This window comes from Battus philenor, unplaced genomic scaffold (genome assembly GCF_028537555.1).
Source record: "Battus philenor isolate CCGP_79_NKW_IND1 unplaced genomic scaffold, ilBatPhil1.0.hap1 SCAF_5, whole genome shotgun sequence".
Taxonomy (NCBI): Eukaryota; Metazoa; Arthropoda; class Insecta; order Lepidoptera; family Papilionidae; genus Battus; species Battus philenor.
The window spans coordinates 6,956,834-6,981,186 of record NW_027181715.1 but is presented as its reverse complement, the minus strand read 5'-3'; the positions used below and the strand labels follow the sequence as shown (position 1 = coordinate 6,981,186).

Below are 24,353 nucleotides of genomic sequence, written 5' to 3'. Positions count from 1 at the left end.
ATTACATTTATATAATTTAAGTTAAATAAAAGATAGATGAACCATTAGTATTTTTAATTATATAAAATAACTAAATGTAAAATCAATTCAATTTCAACTTTTTCTTCTAATTAGATGTTTCCATAAAAACACACCCACATTAAACATATCTGTCAAATGTTTTATCTGTGGAATATCTGTGCTGATTTCCGCAGATTTCCGTGTGTTTCATGAAATACAGGATCAGAATTCTCCAATTAGATTTTGTATTCAACTTTCCTGTAGAAATTATAGAATGAAACGTGTTTAAGTGATGTTGTTTATTAACTAGGTATTTATTATTTTTACTAAAAGGTGCCAATAAAAAAGGGTGAGGACTAAAGTATTAAATTTTTGAAGAATTAGACAATCCGTTAGCAAAATTTTGACTCAGGTTTTACTTTCTATTAAAGAATGGAGAACAATCTGAGCCGTAGTGGGAGCCGATCGAGTTCCGTATGCGAACTAGAAAAGGATCTTCATGACATGAAAATAATGAAATCTAGGACGAATCCACGCAATACAGTGGGTTCTGCACGAAAAGCAAAACGAATAAGGTTTTTTCGAAACGGTGACAAATTTTATTCAGGAGTAACAATTCCAGTCTTGCAAGAACGATACAGGTAGAGAACTTTAAATAACTATACATTTATATGTAGATTGTAACTTTCACTTTTTTAGATCTTTCTGCCTGTGCATAACATTATTATTACCTAAAACTATTTACAAATATGCCTTACAACTATGATCATAATAATTCCTATGATTATTATTAATAATTCAAATGATAAAAATTGCTTTTGGTTTGACTTTTATAAAGTGTACTATTTTGTTTTTTTTTATTATTTTATTGTAGAAATGTGAATAAGTGATATGAATATAGCCTTACTGTTATTTTTATTTTTACACACACATTTCAGATCTTTTGATAGTTTGACTGCAGATTTGACTAGGGTGTTAGTAGATAATGTTACTTTACCAAGTGGTGTCAGAACAATTTACTCTCTTGAGGGTAGAAAGGTAAGTACATGTCAACAACTTTGTCACATGTTTCCATTTTTGTTTTATTTGTAATATTGTTAATTTGTCTTACAGATAGGAAAACTAGAAGAATTGGAAGATGGACAATCTTATGTTTGTAGTGGTGTTGGTGAACCTTTCAAACGGTTAGATTATGAAGCTAGTGCAGTAACACCACAATCTTTTAGACTTAGCGGACCAGAGTCTTTAAGTGATAGTGCCAGTCCATCACCAGCAAGAGCTAACAATAGATTGTCTCGTTACTTACTAGTATGTTTTTTTTAAAATTTATCATTCTCTTTAGATTATCACACAACATAATACCAAAAAAGAATATTAAATATAGTTCCTTAAGTTGGTGAATTAATTTTCTTTTTGTTACCTCTGTAACTAATTACCTACAAATCTTTTTTTTTTAAATATATAGTGATGCATAAAATTAATTATTTTATTAACAGTACCATTATTTTTAAAAATGTGTTTGTGTTGTATACTTTCTTCCACCATAGACATAAATTGTCATATTCACTGTAGCATAAATTTAATTGTTGCTTTTGTAACTGTATTTTCAGTCTGTTGCACTTTATTGCTTAAAATGCTCTGCTAACTTAATTATGGTATGTTATTATGTTCAATATACCTACACATTTTTCTTTTGATTAATTACTGATGGCTTATTGAAGTAATCAATAGTTGAAAGTACACCAGCAATGTCACTTAAACAAAGTATCATATGGTTCATCACATACTATGAATTTAGCATGTGTATATACCGCCATACTGATAAAAGCACTTTTTTATGTTTATAGCTTAAAAGGTATTTTTTTAAATACCTTAATATATATAAACCCAGTGTTCATATTACCATTAAAAAAAGGGATTAAAAAAAAGAAAAATGGGGGGGGGGGGAAAGAATTACCCTTTTTGTATCAACATTTTGAAACAAAATCTGAATATAATAGTAAAATTATTATTTTTATTTCTACATTATGTTAACATTTATTGTTTTCTCTTATTGTTGAATTTAAGTAAATACATTATCAAGACAATAGATAAGAGACTATAATCACAGAACTATTTTTCAAATAACACAGTGTACTGTGCTGTGTGGCTGCATATGGCAGACATTGCCTCATAATTTTTATATGAGGCAATCTTTGCGATATGCTGGCCAAGTTGGACTAGCAACAGTGGGAATCCAGGTATGGGGCTGCCTTTCTTTACACCCATTGCAACTCCCACATCTGTTATTTAAACCAGAGTCTAACATTAGGTAACCTCAAAAATACTATGCATCCTATACATACATTGTTTTTCAACATGTATCATTTATATTTTAAAACTTTTGTTTTATAACTTTATTTGCCTATTTACTTTTTTATATTAGTGTATCTAGTATGTACATTATTCTACTGACACCAAAATGTTTCAAAAAATCTGGAAGTAAATTAAAGAAAAATTATAAATGCTTTGCTCAGCCAATATGACATTATTGTTATTTTTTAATATAATTTTTAACTATAACTTAATCATCAAAAATTAATTGATTCATTGAATTATTTTTCAGACAAATGGTAGTGGTAATACTACTGGTAATGGGACTGCGAGAGTCAGCCCTGCAGGAGACAATGTAGTTCGACCACGCATAGTTACAATTATAAGGAATGGTGTTAAACCGCGAAAGGTATTATATTTTATATGTTGATACTGATAGCAATGGAAATTAATATAATCTATTTACTGTTATTTCAAACAAAATAGTAAAACAATTTAATCATATCCATAAATATAATGTGATACCCAGCATTTGATTTGGCACACCATTTCATAATTTTAAATATTACATGTTACAATTGCAGTTAATTTTCAATTACACACAGAGAAGAAAATAGTGGTTTTTGAAAATTAATACTTGGTTTTACAGGTATGCAGATTGCTTCTCAATAAGCGTAACAGCCCCACTCTGGAGCATGCTCTGGCTGCTATAACAGAGTGCATCAAACTTGATACGGGTTGTGTACGCAAAGTGTTCACACAGTCCGGAACTGCTGTGACTGCCCTTAATCAGTTCTTCGAGGATGAAGATGTTTTTTTTGCTTATGGCAATGAGAGGTAATACTTTTTTATGTTTTAATTATAACAAAGGGAAAAGATTTCACAAAAATTATGTTTTAAGGAATGTGTATTTACAATATCACTTTTTCATTATTTAAGGTAATAACTCTTTTAACATATAGAGATAACCTATGTAACTTTTCTCAGAGTTAACCAAGAAGATTTCGAATTAGAGTTTGAGGAAAGCAAAGCAGTCCTACAATGCAGAAAAAATCCGATTACTAAAAATTCCAGGTAAATTGTTTTTCCTTATGATATTAGGATTAATATTTTGAATGTATTTAAATCAATCACTTTTAATTTTTCACAATAGTACAATTTTACACATCAATTTGTACTAAGCTGCCATTAGAATTCCAACTCTATATCTCTTTCACTTTATATTTAATAGTAACAATATAATTATTATTTCATTTGTATCTCAGAGAAATGTGATGTAAAACTGCCTCTACTATTATCCATTAATTTAAAGTTTGCATTTTAACGTAGTTGGTGTAGCCTAACAACTATGCCTATTGCTCTTCAATCTCTGCATATATTTTGCATGACTTCAATGTCTTTTTTATTTTTTAAATTAATCAAACAAAGGTAATGTTTCACTTCTTTGAATTTAATGTATGTTTTATTATATTATCAGAAATCAATCTCTATTATTACTGAAAACAACTTGCACGAATTTATGTCCAGATTTATCAAGAGGATGGAACTTTCTCTTGTTTGCATTTAAGTTTTAATTGCATTAGTTAATTGGAAATTTTAGGTCTGGTCCTAAACCACGAATGCCGGTGAAAGCCAGTGGCGCTGCAGCAAGTGGAGAGGCTCGTGGCGATGCAGAACCGGCTGCCTCCCAACTGTTGCCACATCCACTTCGTCTGAAATACTCTGTTGGCAAAATTATAGGTAAATAGTGGTTATGATGGTGAACTAACCACTTTGTTAGGGCTATAGTTTTCTAAACATTACACATCCTGTATGTTATAACTAATTAATTACTTTTGTCCAATGATTTGGCATTAGTATTAGTGTATGAGGATGATATAAATCATAAATAAAATTAAACAATTATGGTCATATTTTAAACTAATTGGAATGGGACAGTGGTTGCGCTCCTATTCAAGACTTGGTTTAACATCATACCTACTGCATGATGTCCCTTAGAGGAGACAGATTGCAGTGTATAAAGATGAATAAAAAAATTAAATATATTTTTACAATATATAGCATAAAAGTATGTATAAAATTATTTAATATTTTTTGGTTTAGGTAGATAATATTATTACATTTACTATTTAAGCTTGGATTGAGTTAAAAAAAATTAATATCTGTAATAACTATTCATAAACATTAATATTAAATTTTTAAAAATTCAGGTGATGGAAACTTTGCTGTTGTGAGAATATGTAAAGACAAGAATACTGGCAAGGAATATGCTCTTAAAATAATTGATAAAGCAAAATGCAAAGGCAAGGAACATTATGTCGAAGCAGAGGTATATAATAAAATATATTTAGTATCTGCAATCTTCCAACACTTTTATTATAATTTAATAACATTGAAATTTATTTGTATCAGGTACGCGTCATGAAGAAACTATGTCATCCACGCATTGTGTCCCTTATAGAGGAACAAGACTGTCCCGAGTGGCTGTTCTTAATCATGGAACTAGTTAGTGGTGAGTTTCACTTGTGTCAATGTCAAATGCATACTTCATTACTAATATTCAATTATCTACATCCAAGCTTATTGCAATAATTTTTAAAGCCGCAGAAATGTAATAAACAATGTATGTGCGCTTTTTAGAACTAAGTATAACACAAAGTAAATAGAGATTAGAATGAACAACCCGATAAATATTTTATTATGCAAAATGTCCAAATTATTCACTATAATAATTTATGCTTCAGTATTTTTTGTGTGGTGATTGATTAAGTTTGTTTTTTGTTTACCGTCCACATCTTTTATACCTTTTATATGACGCAAGGAAATTTATCACTTGTAAATACTAATAATGATTTGTAATTATAACATAGAATCACTTTAATTGTATTCATTATCCTTAATATTTACCATTTTTAGGTGGCGATTTATTTGATAGTATTGCAGCTGTATGTAAATTCTCTGAACCCCAAGCGCGTTTGCTAATTGGTCACCTAACATCAGCTATTGCATATCTGCACTCACTTTCTATTGTGCATCGTGACATCAAACCTGAAAACTTACTGGTAAGATCATTTATTAACAATCATTATTATCATGGTTATGGTTTAAAACACTTGTGTTTCAAAAAAGTTTCCACTACTGTGTAAAAAAAGAATATCTTAACTTCATTGTAAACAAACATTTTTTATCAAGTTTTAAATGCCTGCCATATAGATGTAAATTCATAAATTTCAAATGTAATCTATTGATAAAATTTGCTTGTACATTTTTTTTACACTTTTTTCAAAATTTTTTATAATGCTTATGTCACGTCAAACCATAAGATCTAGTCTATGGTTCTCTGGTCTGAATTTTTTTAAATGCTATTATGAACTATGTCAAATAACTGGAATGGTTAAATATTAGGGGTATTTATTTATGATTATAATTTGGTTGTGGTCATAGTCATAAAATTTATTTATTTAGTATATCAAAATATATCATAACAAATACATACAAACAAACACTATTTTGTGTTGTTTGGAAAGCCATTTTAACTTTTGAATAAAATTTACTGAGAGTCCATATGTGTGTGATAAAGAGAAGTATTAAACTCCATTTTGATCCAAAACCTTCATCATCAACAATAACACAATTGTTGAGAATTGATTTTACAAAAAAAACTATGGCATAAAACCAAATGCAGCTGAAATTTGAAGTTGGAATACTTTTTGAACATGATAGGATATGTTGGCTATAATTAAACAATTAATTTTGGATATCAATATTATATTTTTGAATTTCCAGGTGGAAGTAGGTCCAGATGGTAGCATTCGTGGATTGAAGCTTGCCGATTTCGGCCTTGCAGTGGAAGTGTGGCGACCGTTGCACGCTGTTTGCGGCACACCTACATATGTAGCACCAGAAATACTTTTAGAAACCGGATATGGTTTAAAGGTAATGGTAGTTTTAGATTTTGTTGCAAAACAACTGTTCATTGTGTCTTCCCACTTCATACACTAAATTTATTATTTTTATTTCTTTGAGGATTCATTGTGTTAAATCAACTTTTTTGATACATAATAAGTTTCAATGGATTAAAACATGTATGTATCTAAAAGTCTGCCCACCATTAGAGCGCACTTAAAAAGTTCTATTTTATTTGCTTTACCTATTGAAACAATTATTTTGTTCATAAATACTACACCCAAAACTATTTTAATAATATATTTTTAAGCTTGCACATTTCGTGAGAAGCTATTCTATATATTCTAATAAAGAAAGATATTGTGAATAATTATATTATAAGTTTTTTTTTCATTCGTTACAGATTGACGTATGGGCTGCGGGAGTAATTCTCTACATTTTGCTGTGCGGTTTCCCACCATTTTCGTCACCCGATGGGGACCAAGAAAAATTGTTTGATGCGATTCTCTCCGCTCGCCTCGAATTTCCAGCACCACACTGGGAAAGAGTTTCGGCTGGCGCTATAGACCTTGTGGCAAATATGCTTCGTCCACAACCCGAGCTTCGCTTCGCTGCTGAAGACGTGTTGGATCACGCGTGGATGTCGGTAAGTTTAATCAGTATATGATCATGTTATATTATATCCAAAACTTAATATAGTTCGTATATGTGGTATTCATATATATAATATTTGTTTTAGGATGACTATGACGAAAGCTGCGACTTCCGCACGTGGTACGACGAGGACTCCTCATAGCTGAGCGGTTACAGTATCTTAGGAACCATGTCTGAACCCGCGTGACGGCTCGCAACCGCACCACTAGTTGGTTATTTATAAACGTTCGCTATAGTCTCGGCGTTTAGTGCTGACTTGACAACAGCTTTGTAAGCCTTTTGATGTGTTAACACCAATACCAAAGTTTCCTAATGTAATATTAAAATTTTACTGTAACAAAGATACTGCATGGTGTCTTAATCATTTTTTGATAATTTTTTCAATCGAAATTCAATTAAAGTTGCGGTATCTTTGTTAATTTTTTGAAATTTGAATCCATATATACAACGGTCACTTTTATAATATTAAAATAATAAGTTTTTATTAGAAGTGTGAGAAAGAAATATTAATTAGTGGCTGTTTTAAGTATTATTATAATAGACCATATTTTTTCCCCTCAGTTGTATGACAACAAGTATACATATTTCAATTATTTGCTAAAAAATAATGTTCAAAACATGTTATTTACTTAAATTTTATAAAAGTCAAGTATTAATGATATTGAAAATACCTGAATGAAATAAATTTTTACTAAATTAAGAATGAATTTCATTGTAGAGAGCAAATAAACAAAATTATGTAAAACTATGAAAATTGAAAAAAAAACTTACATACACTTTAAACATAACATACTTTTAAAAATAAAAACAACATAGCTATTGTAAAATGAATTTAAAATAATAAGTTCTAGCTAATGTTTAGCTTTTAAATACTATCACTTCTAAGTATTTTTTGCTTTTATTTACAAAAATTCAGTGCTGTTACTTTTTTGAAAATAACAAGTTACTGCTATACCTATACTTTGGTTTATGTAGAACTTTAAAATATCTCAGAAGTTAGAGAACATATCAGAAACAAGTGCTAATTGTTCAAAACGCTAACAAGTCTATAGGCTCTGGAATGCTTTACGATTTAAATTAACTCATTATATTAATTTGGTTCTAAATAGAGTTAGGGTTAAAAAAAATATATTTATAAAAATAATTTTATAGCAAGTTTCTGTAACAAATGAGTAATATATCTAATTAATTTATATTAAATAAATAGCACCTGCTTTAAAGGTAATGGTAGTTTACATAATATTTAAAGCTTCAATGAATAAAAAACAATTTATTGATAACATTCCTCATTTGCGAATTTGTAAAATAAAAGATCTTCACAACATTACATGTGTTAAAGGTAAAATTTATAGATTTACTCAAAACAGTAAATAGAGACAGTCCTTTCATTCTCATTTTAATTTTATTCCTAATATGATATGAAGAATTATGATGTTACCTGATAGAAACTTTTCTTCGTTTTGTTAGTTCTTAGAACTCAATTATCCTTTCTGGAGCTAGTAATATCAGAGGTAGAGCAATGTTAATATGATATTATTTATGTTTTATTGCAATGTCAGCTCACTGATTTTATATGATAGAAATTAAAAATTTATCAGCCGTACACCAAGTATTTGAAATGTCGACCTATATAATTGAGTTCACCTAAATCCTATCACTTTGTATTTTAAATGTGTCTCAAATATTTGCTATGAAATTGTCTTGCTCTAAAAGTCTGAATGGTTAATTTTCGCCGAATATTTCGATGAATGGATAATATTGTCTGTGTAATTGAACACCATTCCCTCCTTTAAATAAATACATACATTCCTTTTTAATAAATTGCATTATATAATAATTTAGACAAATTTCTCGCATTTATATAGTTGCTTTGTCATGTATTAAATGAATGGAATTTTGGAAACTTAAAAATACTGAATTTGGCTTTGGAATAAAATATAATTTTGAATTGTGACATAATTACACTATGTAAAATGTCAAGGTTAAAACATGTAGTCTTAACTATGTTAAATAATAATGCATTGGCAGAATTTAGGAATTATATTATTATACAATCTATGAATTATGTAAGCAAAAATGTATTATGTTTTTATTTAACATAGGGTATGTGTGTTTATGTTTACATTATCAATTGGCTTGCTTTATGAATACTAGTTAAAATATTACATACTTTATCAATTATCAATAACCATTAGACAATATTTTGCCTAATGTTAACCTGTCTTCTTGAATATAGAGGATCTGACTATACATTAAAAATGCATTGTAACTTCACTTTTTGCTAATGTTTCGTTGATATTAAACTTTGTTGTAGATTGAGCAGAAATATCTGCTCACGAATAATTTTATAAATTTTGATCAGGCTTTTAGTTGGATATATGCATCTGAGTAAATGAAAGGCATAAAAAATTTGTATTGAACTTTGTTTTATTTAATAAAATAATTTATATTTATGTATTGTATAAAATCATTTAAGCATATACCCGCTTAACAAAAAGCCACCTCCATTATTCATCATTACTTCAGGGTGTGTTCTTTCTGGCAGTATCTGTAATAAAAAATTGGATCCTTGACATATTTAAATCATATCATCATAAAACATAATATCATGTTTCCTACATTTAAAACCTAGATTATATATTATTAATTTATCACATTGTCCACTAGCATCTATTAGTTAAGAAAAACAATTATTTTGAAAACATAAGTATAAGTATTGTGGTAAGCAGAAATTAATAGAGTATACAAATAAGCCACAGCTCTAGAAACACCCTGGTGGTCTGGAAAATGTTCTGAAACTTTTTGAGACAAATTATTGAATAATAGCCAGAAAACTATTCAAATATAAGGGCTGTGTTTAAAAGACTTCCAACCAGTGTAATTTAAACATTGTTTTTTGATTTAATTTTATACAAGATTCTAATAAATCACCCAAACTATATTGAAATAATAAATCTATTTTTTTCTGTTAAAAGTAGTTTTTCTAAAATGGTTACCAAACTATTAATTAGATAAAATTTACCTAAATAATTTATTTATTATTTATACAAATACCTAGAATGTTAAAAAGACTTAAGGATAATGTGGACATGTGATGAGCCAAAAATTCTATTTTATTTTCAGATTGTATTTGTGTTATATTTATTTTAACATTAATACAAATAATACATTTGCTTTTGCTCTAGTAGTATGGGTAGTATGAAAAAAATATTCACTAGTGGAATACAGCACACAGCTAATGAGATTGTGTTGTAAACCTATGCTGTTAAAACTTTGGAAAAAGTTAATATACTTCAGTCATTTACTGATAAAAGGTCTTTTATTAGAGAACATGTAATTATATACCACTGTATTTCTATACTTGTCATCAAACAAGAGCATTTTATTACTGTTGTCCCTCACCCACAATGATTTTTTTTGTAATAATGCTTGCTTGATGATTTGCTACATGCTATTGCTTCAAAACAGGAGGAGAGTGAAGGTACCGACTTGTAGGTGAGATCACACAACTACCAATATTTTTTCGATGTGGATGTGCAACAGTTACACTTCTGCATTACTACGAACATATGCTATAGGCGAGAGGCCTAAATAGTAGCAGATCTAAGAAAAAGCCTTCTAGGTCACACACTAACATATTCTTGTTATCAAAAGCTACTTCAATAATTATATAGTTATAAATTAAATGCACAAACAATAATAAGTTATATGCTTGAAGAAAAAATAGCAGTAAAAACCTGTCTTTCCTTTAATTTTCAAAGACATAATGAATTAATAAACAGTACCTGATAGTTTCTCATCCAATTGCAGGTAAGTTTCAAGGCAGCTACATTACTCTGCATTTTTAACGACATATACAATTGTTGCAAAGGCTCAGCAACACTATAATATATCACAAAAGGTCTACCTGGTTTTACAAATGTAGATAATTCATAGAAAATATTTTGGGGATCCTCTTTACAGGCAATAACTAATGAGTCAGCTTTTTCAGACAACAGTTTTGATGCTGTGATATTTGCAAAGTGCCATTTTGGTTTTTTTGGTTCACTTTGAATGCTTTTTTCAATATCATTTATATCATTTTTAATATCATCAGCAGAAACATCATATTTAGCCATTTTATTTCCATGGTCAACAACATCCTCTTCAAGTTTTCTTTTCAATTTATTTTCTTCATTATTCTGAGTTTTATATATTGTTCCATTTGAATTAGTATCACATCCTTGGTAATACTGCCGTAATGCAGAATAAACATTCACTGAAATACATCTATCAGATTGTTCATCACTAAAATTCATAGCCATTAAAGCCAACTTTTGTGACATATTTCCAGGGTGCATATGAATCAATTTACCTTTGGTTTGTTCTCCAATTGCACTTAACAATGCTGCGGCAAGTAAGCCATTTGAACCGGAATCATATAATATATGATTACCATCACTATTAATATTACATAATGTAATAATTTGTGATAGAGTGTCTATTCTAATACCTTGAATTTTGGTAGGTTCTAACTTGTATAATATTTCAGATATCAATCTTAAATTAGGTCTAAGAATTTGTATGAACTCAAAATATTTCTTTTCTTTTTTTCTTAAGTATTTCTCCTGGGAAAATTCAGTTTTATCGTGAAATGTATTAGAATTTGTTATAAGAGTTTCTACAATATCAGATGCTTTAAGAGCATCACTTTTAAGTTCGTTTATTTCAGCCGCTGTTAACTTTTGGGACAAACCATTATCAACAATATTTCTATTATCAATACCTGATATTTTCACATCAATTTCACTTTTAAGATCAACAGCTTCTTGGGTTAACTCCAAGTCAAACTCTCTGTTTCTTTTGTTAGTTTTTGCTGACATCCTAAAAACAGAAAAATATTCACAACCATCTATACCGTTTAGATTTACATTATCACGTCCAATATTTACACTGGAATTTGCCTTGTTGAATTTATGAAGTTTTTGATAATTTTGTTTTTTAATAACTATGTAATCTCCTACAGTAATACGCTCCGATGCCATTTTAATATTTTTCACTAACTGTATATTGTATAACCTATGCCACCGATTTTAAACATGCTCGGATATAACAACAATCGGAGACTTTAACGTCAGCTGTCAACAATTTGTTTCTTTTTTGACGTAACATATAGTTCATTTTATATAACAAAATAAATCATTTAAATCATTCTGAAAAAAATTACTAAGTACAACATCTTACTTTTTTATTTTTACCGAGTACTTTGGTATTGACTTTTTATGTCATTTTTTCCTTTTTTTTATGGACAAAATTGTTTAAATTCGTCTGCCCTTAAAATGAAGTCAGTGTAGCTTCTTGCGTAACTTGTGGAATTTAAGTGCCGCAATGAAGCTAGTTTACTAATTTATTTTAATTCTATAACAATTTCACTGTCAAAACTTGTTTTTCTTAACGACACTATAATGACTGACAGTTATGTCTTGACAGCATTGACAGGTTTCTACGTTAGCTACGAAAATGATAAATAAAGTTTAAGACTAAATAAAAATTCTTATGTATTTATTCAACGAAATTCACAGTTTTTCATTCTAGTGTTAGTGATGTTTTATGCATATCAATATTAAGATTTTTTTTCGAAAATTAAGAAGGTTCAAAATGATTAGGCGATTCTATTCATCTGCTAATAATATTATCCCTCAAGTTTGCATTGTAGGGTCCGGCCCAGCCGGATTTTATGCGGCGATGCATATTAGCAAACATTTAAGCAATGTTAATATTGATATTCTTGAAAAATTGCCTGTACCTTTTGGTTTAGTACGGTATGTATTTATAACATTTTTTAAAGAACTATTCATCAGGAATGCTACCAATTTTGTTGCTTCCAAGTTTTTCATTATTACTGTTTCAGTTTGTCATATTGTTACATAACAATAGTATTAGACGTAGGAAAGTCCAATAAAAACTAAAAAAAACGTACATTTTTGTACAAATGTGATAAATTCTAAAATCAATGGTTGATAAAACAGATAACAAAGCTTTTTACTAAATGTTGTAATTAAATAGTATTTCAGAGTCTTACTATTACTTACTTATTAAGATTTAAATACTTTCATATTCTCATTCCTCTCCTTCTTGGTCCTCTATGTTTCTGATCGCTACGTATCCAAAAAGTCTTATTTGCCCTATTTATTATGATGTTCACTAACCTTGATTCCATGTTTCTACACACAGTTGTTATTGAGAGACATACAAAACCCATACCTTACAAGGCTTAAATATACAGATATTTGGCTAATATCAAAATATTTAATTATATGCAAGTATTACTTACATATAAAAAACTTACATAAAGTACTATTGTATTGGAAATATCTTAGATTGTAGTGCAGTGCAGTGAAAGAAAAATGCTAAATATGCATATGCGCAGGAAGGGACAGAAAATAGTTTGTTTATTAATTTATCTATTAACAATATGTTGAAACTACTTCCAAAACTTCTTAGACAAAAATAGCTTTAGGCAAATGTCTTTGACTATTTGATCTGTTGTTCTGTATTATTTGAACAGGATGCTGGATTAGATATTAAAATAAAAACTTATAATTTTTTGTTAAGGTATGGAGTTGCACCTGATCATCCGGAAGTCAAAAATGTCATTAATCAATTTACGAAAGTAGCTCATAAACCTAATGTTAATTTTTACGGTAACATCACTTTGGGAAAAGACATTAGCTTATTTCAACTGAGACAACATTATGATGCTGTTCTTTTGGTGAATTTATTTTTTTCATACTGTTGATTTAAATAGTTTTGAGTACTTATTTAATATAATGTTATTTAAATTCATTTTAGACATATGGAGCAGAGGAAGACAAAACTTTGGGTATAGAAAATGAAGATGCACATAATATAGTTGCAGCAAGAAAATTTGTAGGCTGGTATAATGGACATCCAAGAGATAAGGACTTAAAGGTGTGTTTATAAAAATTGTGTATTTGTTGAAATGGTAGTGTCAACATTTTATTTATATTGATGAAATCATTCATATTAATATTTATTAAAAATTGTATTGACCTATTTTTGTGGAAATACTTTTATGCATTCAATTGCATAATTTTTGTGCCTTTCATTAATGAGAATGGGTTTAAGATTAAGGACATTTCAAATGTGCTCTGCTAACTTTAAAAAACTCTATGTTGAGAATCATAGATGCTGGCTTATGGTTTCCCTCATTAATTTCTTGATGACAACATTAAAGTCAACTTGTAATTTAGCATCAATATAATAAAAAAATGGATTATTACAATAGAAGATGTTACTATTTGATGATTGATAATATCATAGTTGAAGTACATTTTTGTCTTTGCAAAGTATAGGCATGCAGTGTGCCCCATATGTGGCCCCTACAGAATGCTACCCCAATATTTTTTTTGTATGTTTCATTTATACAAAGTATTTGTATATAACTTACATAAAGCACTTCTCTCATTGAGAGTTATTACTTGAAGATATTTATTATGTAACATATTATCATGTTTTAATAGTACAATTTAAACAGTTATGACTAATAGAATGGTTTTGCATTCATCATAAAATTAATAAAAGATGAATTCATGGAGTAATTTGCGACAAAAAATAAATCCTTGGAAGCTAATGCAAAGGCTTCTTTTTAATTATTATTGTGAAGATTTAAATGTTTATCCTATATTGTCTATCTACATAACTCTCTTTTGCTATCTCTACTTGCTATTATCAATTTGACAAGTAATGCAGTGTAAATAATTTTCTTTTTAGGTGGACTTATCTGGATCTACTGCAGCCATTCTTGGTCAAGGAAATGTTGCTTTAGATGTTGCCAGAATACTCCTAACCCCTATTGACATTTTAAGCAAAACTGATATCACTGCATTTGCTCTTTCAACTTTAGCTGAGTCTAAAGTTAAAGAACTATATTTAGTTGGTCGAAGAGGCCCTTTACAAGTAGCTTTTACTATTAAAGAATTAAGAGAGCAGATAAAACTTCCGAATTGCAAAAGTATTTGGAGAGAACAAGATTTTGTAGGAATTGAAAATATTGTTAACACATTAAGTCGTCCTAGGAAACGACTGACAGAACTCATGTTAAAATCCGTTGCTGAATCCTCCAAAGTAGATAACCACTGTGAGAAATATTTTAAACCAATATTTTTTAGAAGCCCTAATAAATTTTTTACTGACAGAATGAATAATGTAAGTGGAATTGAATTGATTTGCAATAAGCTTGTTGGTGATAATCATGAAGAACAAAAATGTGTACCTACAGATGAGAAAGAGATACTAGATTGTAACCTTGTATTTAGAAGTATAGGATATAAAAGTGTGAAAGCCGATAAGGATATAGTTTTTAATAAAAACGGATTTGTTGTAAATAATGCAGGTCGGATAATGGAAGACATTGCAAATCAAGACTTAGCAAAACTTTATGTTTCCGGATGGCTTGGAACAGGACCTGTAGGTGTTTTATTACATACAATGGGTAATGCATTTCAAGTAGCTAAAGCAATTTGTGAGGATCTAAAACACTGTAACTGTTCATCTAAAAATGGATTTAAAGAAGTTAAAAGTATTTTAACAAATCATACAATTGTGGATTGGAATGGTTGGGAAAAAATTGATAATTACGAAGTTAACCAAGGAAAAGAAAGTAATAAACCCCGAGAAAAAGTGTGCAGTGTGACAAAGATGTTGGAAATTGCATCGTCATGAGATAATATACTTATATTCTTGTATATATTAAAATTTGCTATTGAATTAAAAATGAAATTGATACACATTTGCGAGTTTTAATGATTTTTATAAAATAAAATAAATCTTTGTATCGAACAGCTTTTGTTTTGATTCATGGAAGCCGGAAATGATAATATTTGCTAAACAAGAGATTCCTTTATAACTGCTAATGCACCGTTTTCTGAATCGTATTGTACCTCATAACTTACACTAGTTTGGTGTCATGATTTGGCGAATCATTTTAATTCATGTTTTGAAAAAATATCTTTAGAAGTAAAAAGTTATGACTAATTGAAAAAATGCTTGAAGCCTGTAGGTATCAAATAATCATTTTTTGTATTAAATACCAAATTGAACATCATAAAACATAGAGATGCATGTAAAAATTTCAATGTTGTAATTAAGTATAGTTTTAATTAGTCTAATAGGATTACATACTATTAATTACGTTGTTTATATACAGTAAAGTGAAAGTGATAGATGTATTCGCGCCATAATTTAAATATTTACATAATAAAAAGTGGCAGTGACATGATAAATCCAAAAAATAAACTAACGCTTAACTTTTGTCTTGAAAAAGTAATAAACCTATAATGGAATCCATTCTATTGCTCTCTGAAGTGTACGCATATGTAAGAAAGTTCTACTAGATATCTACCTTGTGTAAATAAACTATCAACTTATAATTTGCTAATTATATATTAGTATTGCTATATATAATATATAATTAGCAAATTATCGGTAATAATTTTAAAGATGAAAACTATAAATGATAAAATTTTATAGATAAAAATTAGAAATTATTAAAACCTATTTAAACCTTGATATCTTTCAGCATAGATATTTGACATAAGTCATTTTTAAAACAATTGCTTGAAACGGTTTCAATATTTTTTACATATTTTTAAATCTTTTAATGTAAATGATCGTCAAGTATTTTTAACGTAGCTATGGAACAAAAAACTGAACTAGGGGCTAAAACAAGAACCAGAACAAAGTGCAAAACATGTCAACCACCGTCACTATCAAAGGTACGTTAATAATGAATTTTCTTACGTTTAGTTATTAACCGTTGAAATTTGTAATAAAACGATATTAATAAAAGTAAAGATATGATTTGATTTGATGAATATTAAAAGTTAAGTAAATTATTTACACTTGTTTCAATTAGTTCGCTTTTCTCTTTTTTTAGTCGAATACCGCAATATTTAAGATAAAATATTAAATGACAGGACACGTGACGAGTAATTCGTTCACCAAATAATGATATACATGATCTAATAATAAAAATGTAAATACTCATAATGTGAAAACTAAATAAAATATACAAAACGGGTGCTAGATCTTGATGGTGTAGGTGTAATGACTCCTGCGGTGGCACGTGGACTAAATCTCGCGTATTTATGACGGGTGGGGGACTGCAGTTCTATTCTAAGGAGTTGAAACACTAGGCCACCGCCGTTGAAACTGCGGTAATATGCGAAGGCGTTCTATTAATTTTAACAAAAGGCATCCAAGAAGACCGTAGGTTTTACCTGGTAGGAGAAGTCTTACCCCCACAACATTTTTGAAATTAATTTACAAGAACATTAAATATAGCCAATGTTAAAGAAACAACAATAGTAATCTTTTTTGGGCAGAGGAAATACTAGCGATATATTTTTTTAAAATATCCATTTGTGTGTTTTTTTTATTGATATTGATTTTTAAATTGCAGAGGCCAATTTTTACGGGATTTTTTAGAGATGGCGTGAGCAGAATAGATCTTGTATTAGTAGTAAATGATGACGGAGACGGTAAAGTCGAAATGCTGAGAGTAAATTTTTTGTCAAATATTGTAAAAACTGGCCTTGATATCGAATTGGAATCGGGAGTAGTAAGCGACCATTACATATTTTCTTATACGATAGATTTAAGAAGATTAATTATATTGTTTTATCGTTTTACAACTAATCAACGAAATAGCATAATAGGTAATATTAATTGTATAAAGCACAGGTATTTGTAAATATGTTGCGTGCGTTTGATGCAAATAAGGAGATTTTGGTACCATTCCAATAATCACTGGTTGTTCATAATCTTAAGAAATATAAAATTTATGGCTTTAGAATATAAGGAAACTACTTTGGTTTGTATGAATTCCGAAAAAAGCACATTAACCCCAAACATTAATGATTGTTAGACATTTGGAAAAATTACATGTTATTTGGCGACATTTTGCTAGCGTCCGGCTAATTTTGACAAAATTTTAAGAAGACTGTTTCTTTGATAATATTATTTTTGTCATCATCATTTCAGCCGTAAGACATCCACTGCTGGGCAGGGGCCTCCACGTAGATTTCCAATAAAACCGGTAGTATCTATCGTTTTCCGACAATATTAACATTGGTGGTGAACGTTCTACGCTAATTTCATTTAAGTTTAATGTAAATTATTAGTAATTCGATAGGAGAGATAAAAATAACTAAGAAGTAAGAATAATAATGTATTGCATGCATTGCATCTATTGCAACTTTTTTTCTATAAAAGATATTTAATTTCTATAATAAAGGCACATTCATTTGTTTATGTATGTATATTGAATCAAGGACAAAAATCTGTATATATAAAAATATTAATATATATCTGTCTGTCCATACTCGATAGATTGATAAACAATACGCCGCGAAAAAATTGGAAATTGTATAGCCCCGGGAACGTTTTTAATTTTTTTTTTATCAATTTATGGCATCAAAACTGCCTTTTTGTTCAGATTTTTAATAAGATGCATAACAAAGTAAAGCGTGAACGGATACACACCTAGTTATAAATTGAATAAATCATCAGAAATTCAAATACGTTGCTAACATTTCAATTTTTTACGAAAATAAAGAAAAGCGTTAGTAATTAGTTTAACTGATATAACGTAATTTTAGTTAAACTACTTTGGTGCTAATACTATTTTTATGTGAACTGAAAATGTGCGGCTACTACCTAGACATTTTCCAAGTACTGTTTCTTTATACGCATATATTCCCTTAGGTCGTAATTACACTTATATGCCTTAAATAAAAATCGTGTTTTCATGTTAGTAAAAACAAGGTTTACTTACAAAAAATAGCGTAGAGTGTGGATAGAGATGCTTTACTGTCACGCATACAGTCCGAGCGTCGTCCGTACTAAATCATGTCCATACAGTTAACTCTGTTGGGGCTTAACATTTTACTTGAGAATAAATTTAGAGTAACTTCTTAGTATCCCATCGATTAGCGTGCGCCCACGTAGAAAATCTAATAAGTACTTTTTATAATATCTTCGAGTTCAACTTCACCTCTATCTACCTAATCAAATGGGAAATGCTCCAAATAATTTTGCTTTGGAACCCTGTTCTAATAAGCTGATATTCATTCTTGACAGGCCTAAATCCTTCTACAGGCTATAGAGAGTTTTAGCTGACAAGCCCCTTGTTTTTTACTTCTAAATAATGTTTAATTAAGTAATTACAACATTATTTAGAAACGTGTACTTGACCGAGTGGTAAAATTTTATAAAACCTTTTTAGCTTACTTTGAAATGATAGTGAACGATTAATAACTATATGGTAATACATTTTAGTTGGAAAAAAATAAAAAACTAATATTTGTAAAAATACACGCACCGGCAAACGTCATTTTAGAATACGGAGATTATTTAAACGTACGGAGATATTTCAAGGAATGTCATGCCGACTTTGTTAATTCGAAATATGAATTTCTCGGCATGAGCAATGAAAGAGAGCTAATCAAAGCTGTGCGGTGAGTAATGTTGATTTAATTCCTAGGACTATTAATATTTTGGTATTAAAACTTATAAAGAGAATAGCGGCGTTGTAGCACGATGACTTTAGTAGTTTGTTATTATTAACAATAACATCCTATCAAAGTACAACAGCTACAGTTAAAAATTTCCCTGAATAACTTGCTTCTAAGTTTTTCATAGAAAATTGCAATAGCAAATTGCATAAGATTTTGTAATATTTAATTTTAAAATACTGGCCCACCTATTTGTTTCTTTCGAAAGAATAATTTGTTGTTGTTAATTTCATCTTTGAATTAAAATGTTACGTTGAAACGTTACTTTTTTATAAACAAATTAATTATGCAGTAAAATACATCTTATCAACTTTCATTTCCACAAAAGTTTTGAATTAGAGCCGGCCAAAAGTGTTTTAATACTCAATTTCTGTGTATAAAATATTCTTTATTTCATACATACCTATTGTATATATGGCGGCCTTATCGCTAATCAGTATTTCTTTTAAATAACTTTAAAATGCTTATACATGGTTATAGATTAAGCAAGTAAGTTTCATACAAACCAAGGATTCATTACACTTAATCGTGAATCTCTTCCGGTTTTAATTCCGCGCCCAACCGCGGTATACCACACTATGTGAATATTTTCACAACTAATTTGTCGTTATAGATATAATTAATTAAAAAATCAAACGTAACGTTGTTTTCAGAAAACATGAACTGGGTCCACCATATTATTCGAATTTAGAGCGAAGTATTATTGTTTACAAAATTCTTTGCATGTTACCATTTGGTGACTATGAAAATTACTTTGGATTGAACAGGTATGTGATAAAGATGAGATTGTGTTGCACATAAATGTCACAAATTTTGTTTTTTAACAGATCTACTTGTTCGCGTTTTGTCATTTTAAGTTAAAGTTGTAATTGCTAACGAGCACATAACGTTACAACCTAACGATTTCACTATTACCAGGTGTAGACATGTGCCAAGTAAAAAGTAGAATATTTTTAAAGGTGGTAAACATAAAACCTCAAGGTTCTGGTCTAGCAAATGCAGTGTATAACGACGAAAGATGCTAGACGTAGGCCGGAAGACTAAACAGGTTCTATTAGAAACCTATAGGGGAGGCCTATGTTCAGCATAAATACGGTTGAAATGATGATGACAATGAACCACGAGATATTCGGATCACTTAAGTGAGAGAGACGGTAATATTACAGCGATTGTGCTCCATGGACGCAAAAAAAATAAAGTTTCTATATGAAACATGTTTCTTACAATTAATTTTAATATAATTTTAGTAGATAGCTTTAGTTGTTTTTCTTTTGCCTGGGTACATTATAATCAACAATGTTTGAAAATAGATTACTTAAAAACCGAATCATACTCGATGTTTACCCGTTGCACGATGGCCCCTATTTTTTCCTTCAGGATCAAGATGCTTCTAAAGTGAATGGACGACAGGTATGTTGCAGGTTTTGTTTTACAAAAACGGTAAATATTTATTTATGCTAAAATCTACTTTTTGGTCTGAATGTCTGAATTTAATAATAACGAATATGTACAACGTTGGTGACATTGAAAGTATTTAGAAGTGGCTAGCAATAAAATAGTATTTAAAAAAATTTCAATTTGTAATTGGAAATCTTGCCGGGTTTTAGATGATAGAGCGCTGATGACGCATCTTTACAGTAAGTAAGCCTATATGGAATAGGAAAACTATTGGATTGCTTTGGGGACGATATTTATTAACTCTATGGATTGCTGAGCGCAAAGAGCCCACGGTGTACTGATAGGACGCATGGTGCAGGTCGATTAACGTTCTATATAATTGTACTTTCAGGTTCTCTATGGAACTTGGTTGAGTTTTTTGACCATTATTGGCCGACAACCAATAAGTCTTATTAATGAGTACATGGGCGAAAAAGTGAGTAAATTGTATTATTACTTTTGTGTGTTATAATATATTTTTTCGTCTATTGTATTGTAATTAAGTAAATGACAGTTTGTAACACAAATTTGAATTCCGGGGAAGAAGAGCAAACACTTTTTATCGCGCTTCTTTATAAGAACATAGCAGGTTACGTGTGAGAGAAAACAAAAATATTTTATGAAGCTTATCTAATTTGTAACTATTGAAATACAAAAAAAAATCGATATTATGTACCAAAACTTATTTCTTCTTTTCCAGGTTGCTTTTTATTTTGCTTTTTTAGATTATTACATTAAGGAATTGTTTATCCTTGCTATTTTGAGCACTTTGTTTACCGTCTTGGCATACTATGACATAGATCAATTCAAAACGATGTAAGCTTTTTTTTAATTTTGTTTATAATCATTTCAGTTTATAAGAGAAAGAAAAACGCTCGGGCCTTTTTTATAATTTTTAAATTTGTGTTTTCGGGCTATGAAATGCATCTTTATGTATGCACAAAAGGACTCTAAAGTTTTTGATGCGTGTTATAATATATGCTTTAAGAATATTTCTGTTTTTTAAATCGTTTCTAAATTTGTTATATATCATATACTTTAAACAAAATAGCCAACCACAGAAGGTTAGGTATGACAGAACTGATTTATCTACATCATACCCTTTGTTTTTGGTCATTTATTGAATCTTTCACCATTATCTTATTACTCTTATATCATCCGGTGATTCTCTTAATATGAAAAGTGTAGTAAATCTTTTTTTTTAATTAAATGAATAAAGCTATTAATTGTCAAATGCTTATTCCATAACACTGCTTATTAACCAAAAAAACTTTTACAATACACTGGTTGATTTTTGCTTAGTTATCTATTACTCGCAAAAATATTATTTATTAAATCATTTGATGGAATTGAATTGAATTTAAAATTCTACAAGTACATTACACTGAACCTTATTGGCTGTATATTACACAAGACCATTTGATTAAGCTTGGTTTCAATTTATAAATACACCGTCTCTGGTTTATTATTTGTTTATAAATTAATATTTCCAGCAAAAAAACGTGCGAAACCAAAAATGATAAAATTTGTGGTGTTTGCTTAAATACGGATTGGTGTCCTGGACGACCATTCAGGGACTATTGTCAGAAAGCCCAGTTGGCAAATGTAACTCATAGTCAAAGCGTGACTATGCTTTGCCTGTTAGTTGGACTTTTCAGTGAGTTCTGTTTTATTGTTCATGGTATATTTTATAGTGTCAGACTTCAGTTGTTGTCGAAGTATTTCTTGTAAAAAGATAATTTATTGTAAAAGTCAAATGTTTTACATCCTTTTTTTATCTCTTTGTATCGATAATATTTTTAGAGTAAAGGAACTCCAGTTTTTTTTTCTTTTTAGATTTTGAAATTTGTAGATGAATGGGCGTAAACTTTCGTCTTAAAATGATTAGATTATTTTGTGTAGGAGGCTAGCAGAGTAACTGAATACTAGTGTTATCAGAGAAAAAAATAATCAAAAATATATATTTAAAATAAATACAATGTTCAAAATTTATATTAAAATTTGTCTACAATATTAAAATATGCTTGAAACCAAAATGAAGTCAAAAAAGACGTTCACTTCGCTTAATAAATTTCAGGCATCATATTTACGATATTGTGGGAGCGACGAACAATATATCTTAATTGGCTTTGGGAAATAAATGAGAAAAATGCTAAACAAGCTGTGCGGTAAGTTTTCATGGCTGTATCAAAATTCAATGAATAAAAATTAATTACTGTTTAAATTAAAACAGTAACTTAAATTATCCTTAAAGGATTACAGTTTAATCATTATTGGTGGTCAGTGATATGGTTTGTTTATAATAGTTATTCTGCTATCTCCGAGATCGTCGTGACGTCTATTTAATGCGATGTTACACTAGGTTTTGTAACAAAAAATACATATTAAACGAGTATAATAAACAATAATTAAACATTACAGATTATTGATGTGGTAAGGAAAGAACGAAAAATGTCACTTTGGTTTCTTATAAACTGATCATAGCATATATCTGTATTTTAGCCTTTTCGAGAATCGTCCGGTCGGAATTTTAGTCATATTGCATCTTTGCATTGCAGATTTGCAAGGGCTTTTACTTTATCCATCTATGATAATATTGAGCGACCTCAAAATTTTGAGCTGTTACTGTATCCTGGGCAGCAGTCTTTTAATAGTGTCATCTTTAACAAAGTTTTTAAAAAAATATCCATTGTTATATATTAAAAAATATATATTGTTACACCGTATATTGCTTGATCTTGAGCTCCCAGAGAATAGAGATACAGCACCGAGTGTATAATAAATTACCATTAGCAGTTTTTCGCACACCTGTTTTAAAGCTATTTATTTTAATTGAGTACAAAAAAATAATTGATTGTTGCAGAACTGAGTACAATATTTCGAAAATGTTTTCTGGAGCTTTGTTTGAGTTTGAGCATCTGTTTTTAACTATTTATAACTTTTTTATCTACGTTATTTATGTAAGTTCTAATAATTTGTTTAATAAACGCTTTGGATTTTTATAGCTACTTCCTCTTGTAGTAGGGTCTTATTAATATGAATTTTTCCTGTTTTTCAACTAGAGTATTAGGTTTGCATATAAGGTGTATAACTTTTTTAAGTTAGTCAAGGCTTTAAGTGAATTTCATGTGTAGATTGGAGATAGGACAAAATCACTTGCTCTGATCTTATTACGTACTCCGAGGTACTACTATTTATATTTATTATATTACTTAATTTTTTGTGGTACTTTTTCAGTTTATTTTTATAGCGGCTGTTACAGTTTTTATAATGTACCATAGACATTGGTTTTTATACAAAACTTTTAAACTCAATCCGTATTCTAATCTTTATATAACAATAGCATTGATTGCAACGATTTACTTGATCATTGGAATGATAATGCAAAGCGTGAGTGTCTTTTTTATAATTTTTTTTTAAATATCTAATAAAATAAAGGAAATAGAACGGCGAATAAATTTTGTTTCA

The 24,353-nt window shown here is 29.3% G+C and overlaps 4 protein-coding genes across 5 annotated transcripts; 3 read left to right on the top strand and 1 right to left on the bottom strand.

Moving 5' to 3' along the window:
- Positions 1–210: 210 nt before the first annotated feature.
- Positions 211–9,289, top strand: LOC137929493 (serine/threonine-protein kinase GA29083). The gene is made up of 14 exons (XM_068772463.1): positions 211–349; positions 432–641; positions 939–1,038; positions 1,114–1,308; positions 2,606–2,722; positions 2,963–3,150; positions 3,301–3,387; positions 3,914–4,053; positions 4,524–4,642; positions 4,726–4,825; positions 5,230–5,375; positions 6,100–6,249; positions 6,623–6,865; positions 6,959–9,289. The coding sequence occupies exons 2-14, from the start codon at positions 433–435 to the stop codon at positions 7,013–7,015; spliced, it is 1,851 nt and encodes a 616-aa protein (XP_068628564.1). The 5' UTR covers positions 211–349; position 432; the 3' UTR covers positions 7,016–9,289.
- A 6-nt stretch (positions 9,290–9,295) lies between these two features.
- Trmt6 (tRNA methyltransferase 6 non-catalytic subunit) lies at positions 9,296–11,960 on the bottom strand. 2 transcript variants are annotated; one of them, XM_068772465.1, is made up of 3 exons: positions 11,805–11,876; positions 10,659–11,736; positions 9,296–9,421 (listed from the first exon to the last, which is right to left on the bottom strand). In XM_068772465.1, the coding sequence occupies exons 2-3, from the start codon at positions 11,733–11,735 to the stop codon at positions 9,341–9,343; spliced, it is 1,158 nt and encodes a 385-aa protein (XP_068628566.1). In that variant the 5' UTR covers position 11,736; positions 11,805–11,876; the 3' UTR covers positions 9,296–9,340. The 2 variants fall into 2 exon arrangements, with proteins under 2 accessions (XP_068628566.1, XP_068628565.1); XM_068772464.1 differs by having other exon boundaries at positions 10,659–11,960.
- A 398-nt stretch (positions 11,961–12,358) lies between these two features.
- Positions 12,359–15,664, top strand: dare (NADPH:adrenodoxin oxidoreductase, mitochondrial). Its single transcript, XM_068772653.1, has 4 exons — positions 12,359–12,674; positions 13,468–13,624; positions 13,705–13,824; positions 14,647–15,664. Exons 1-4 carry the CDS (start codon positions 12,463–12,465, stop codon positions 15,595–15,597), a joined length of 1,440 nt encoding a protein of 479 aa, XP_068628754.1. The 5' UTR covers positions 12,359–12,462; the 3' UTR covers positions 15,598–15,664.
- A 904-nt stretch (positions 15,665–16,568) lies between these two features.
- Positions 16,569–22,751, top strand: LOC137929859 (anoctamin-4-like). Its single transcript, XM_068772979.1, has 7 exons — positions 16,569–16,649; positions 17,336–17,434; positions 19,213–19,391; positions 20,102–20,215; positions 20,759–20,858; positions 21,238–21,321; positions 22,722–22,751. The coding sequence occupies exons 1-7, from the start codon at positions 16,569–16,571 to the stop codon at positions 22,749–22,751; spliced, it is 687 nt and encodes a 228-aa protein (XP_068629080.1).
- The last annotated feature ends 1,602 nt before the right edge of the window (positions 22,752–24,353 follow it).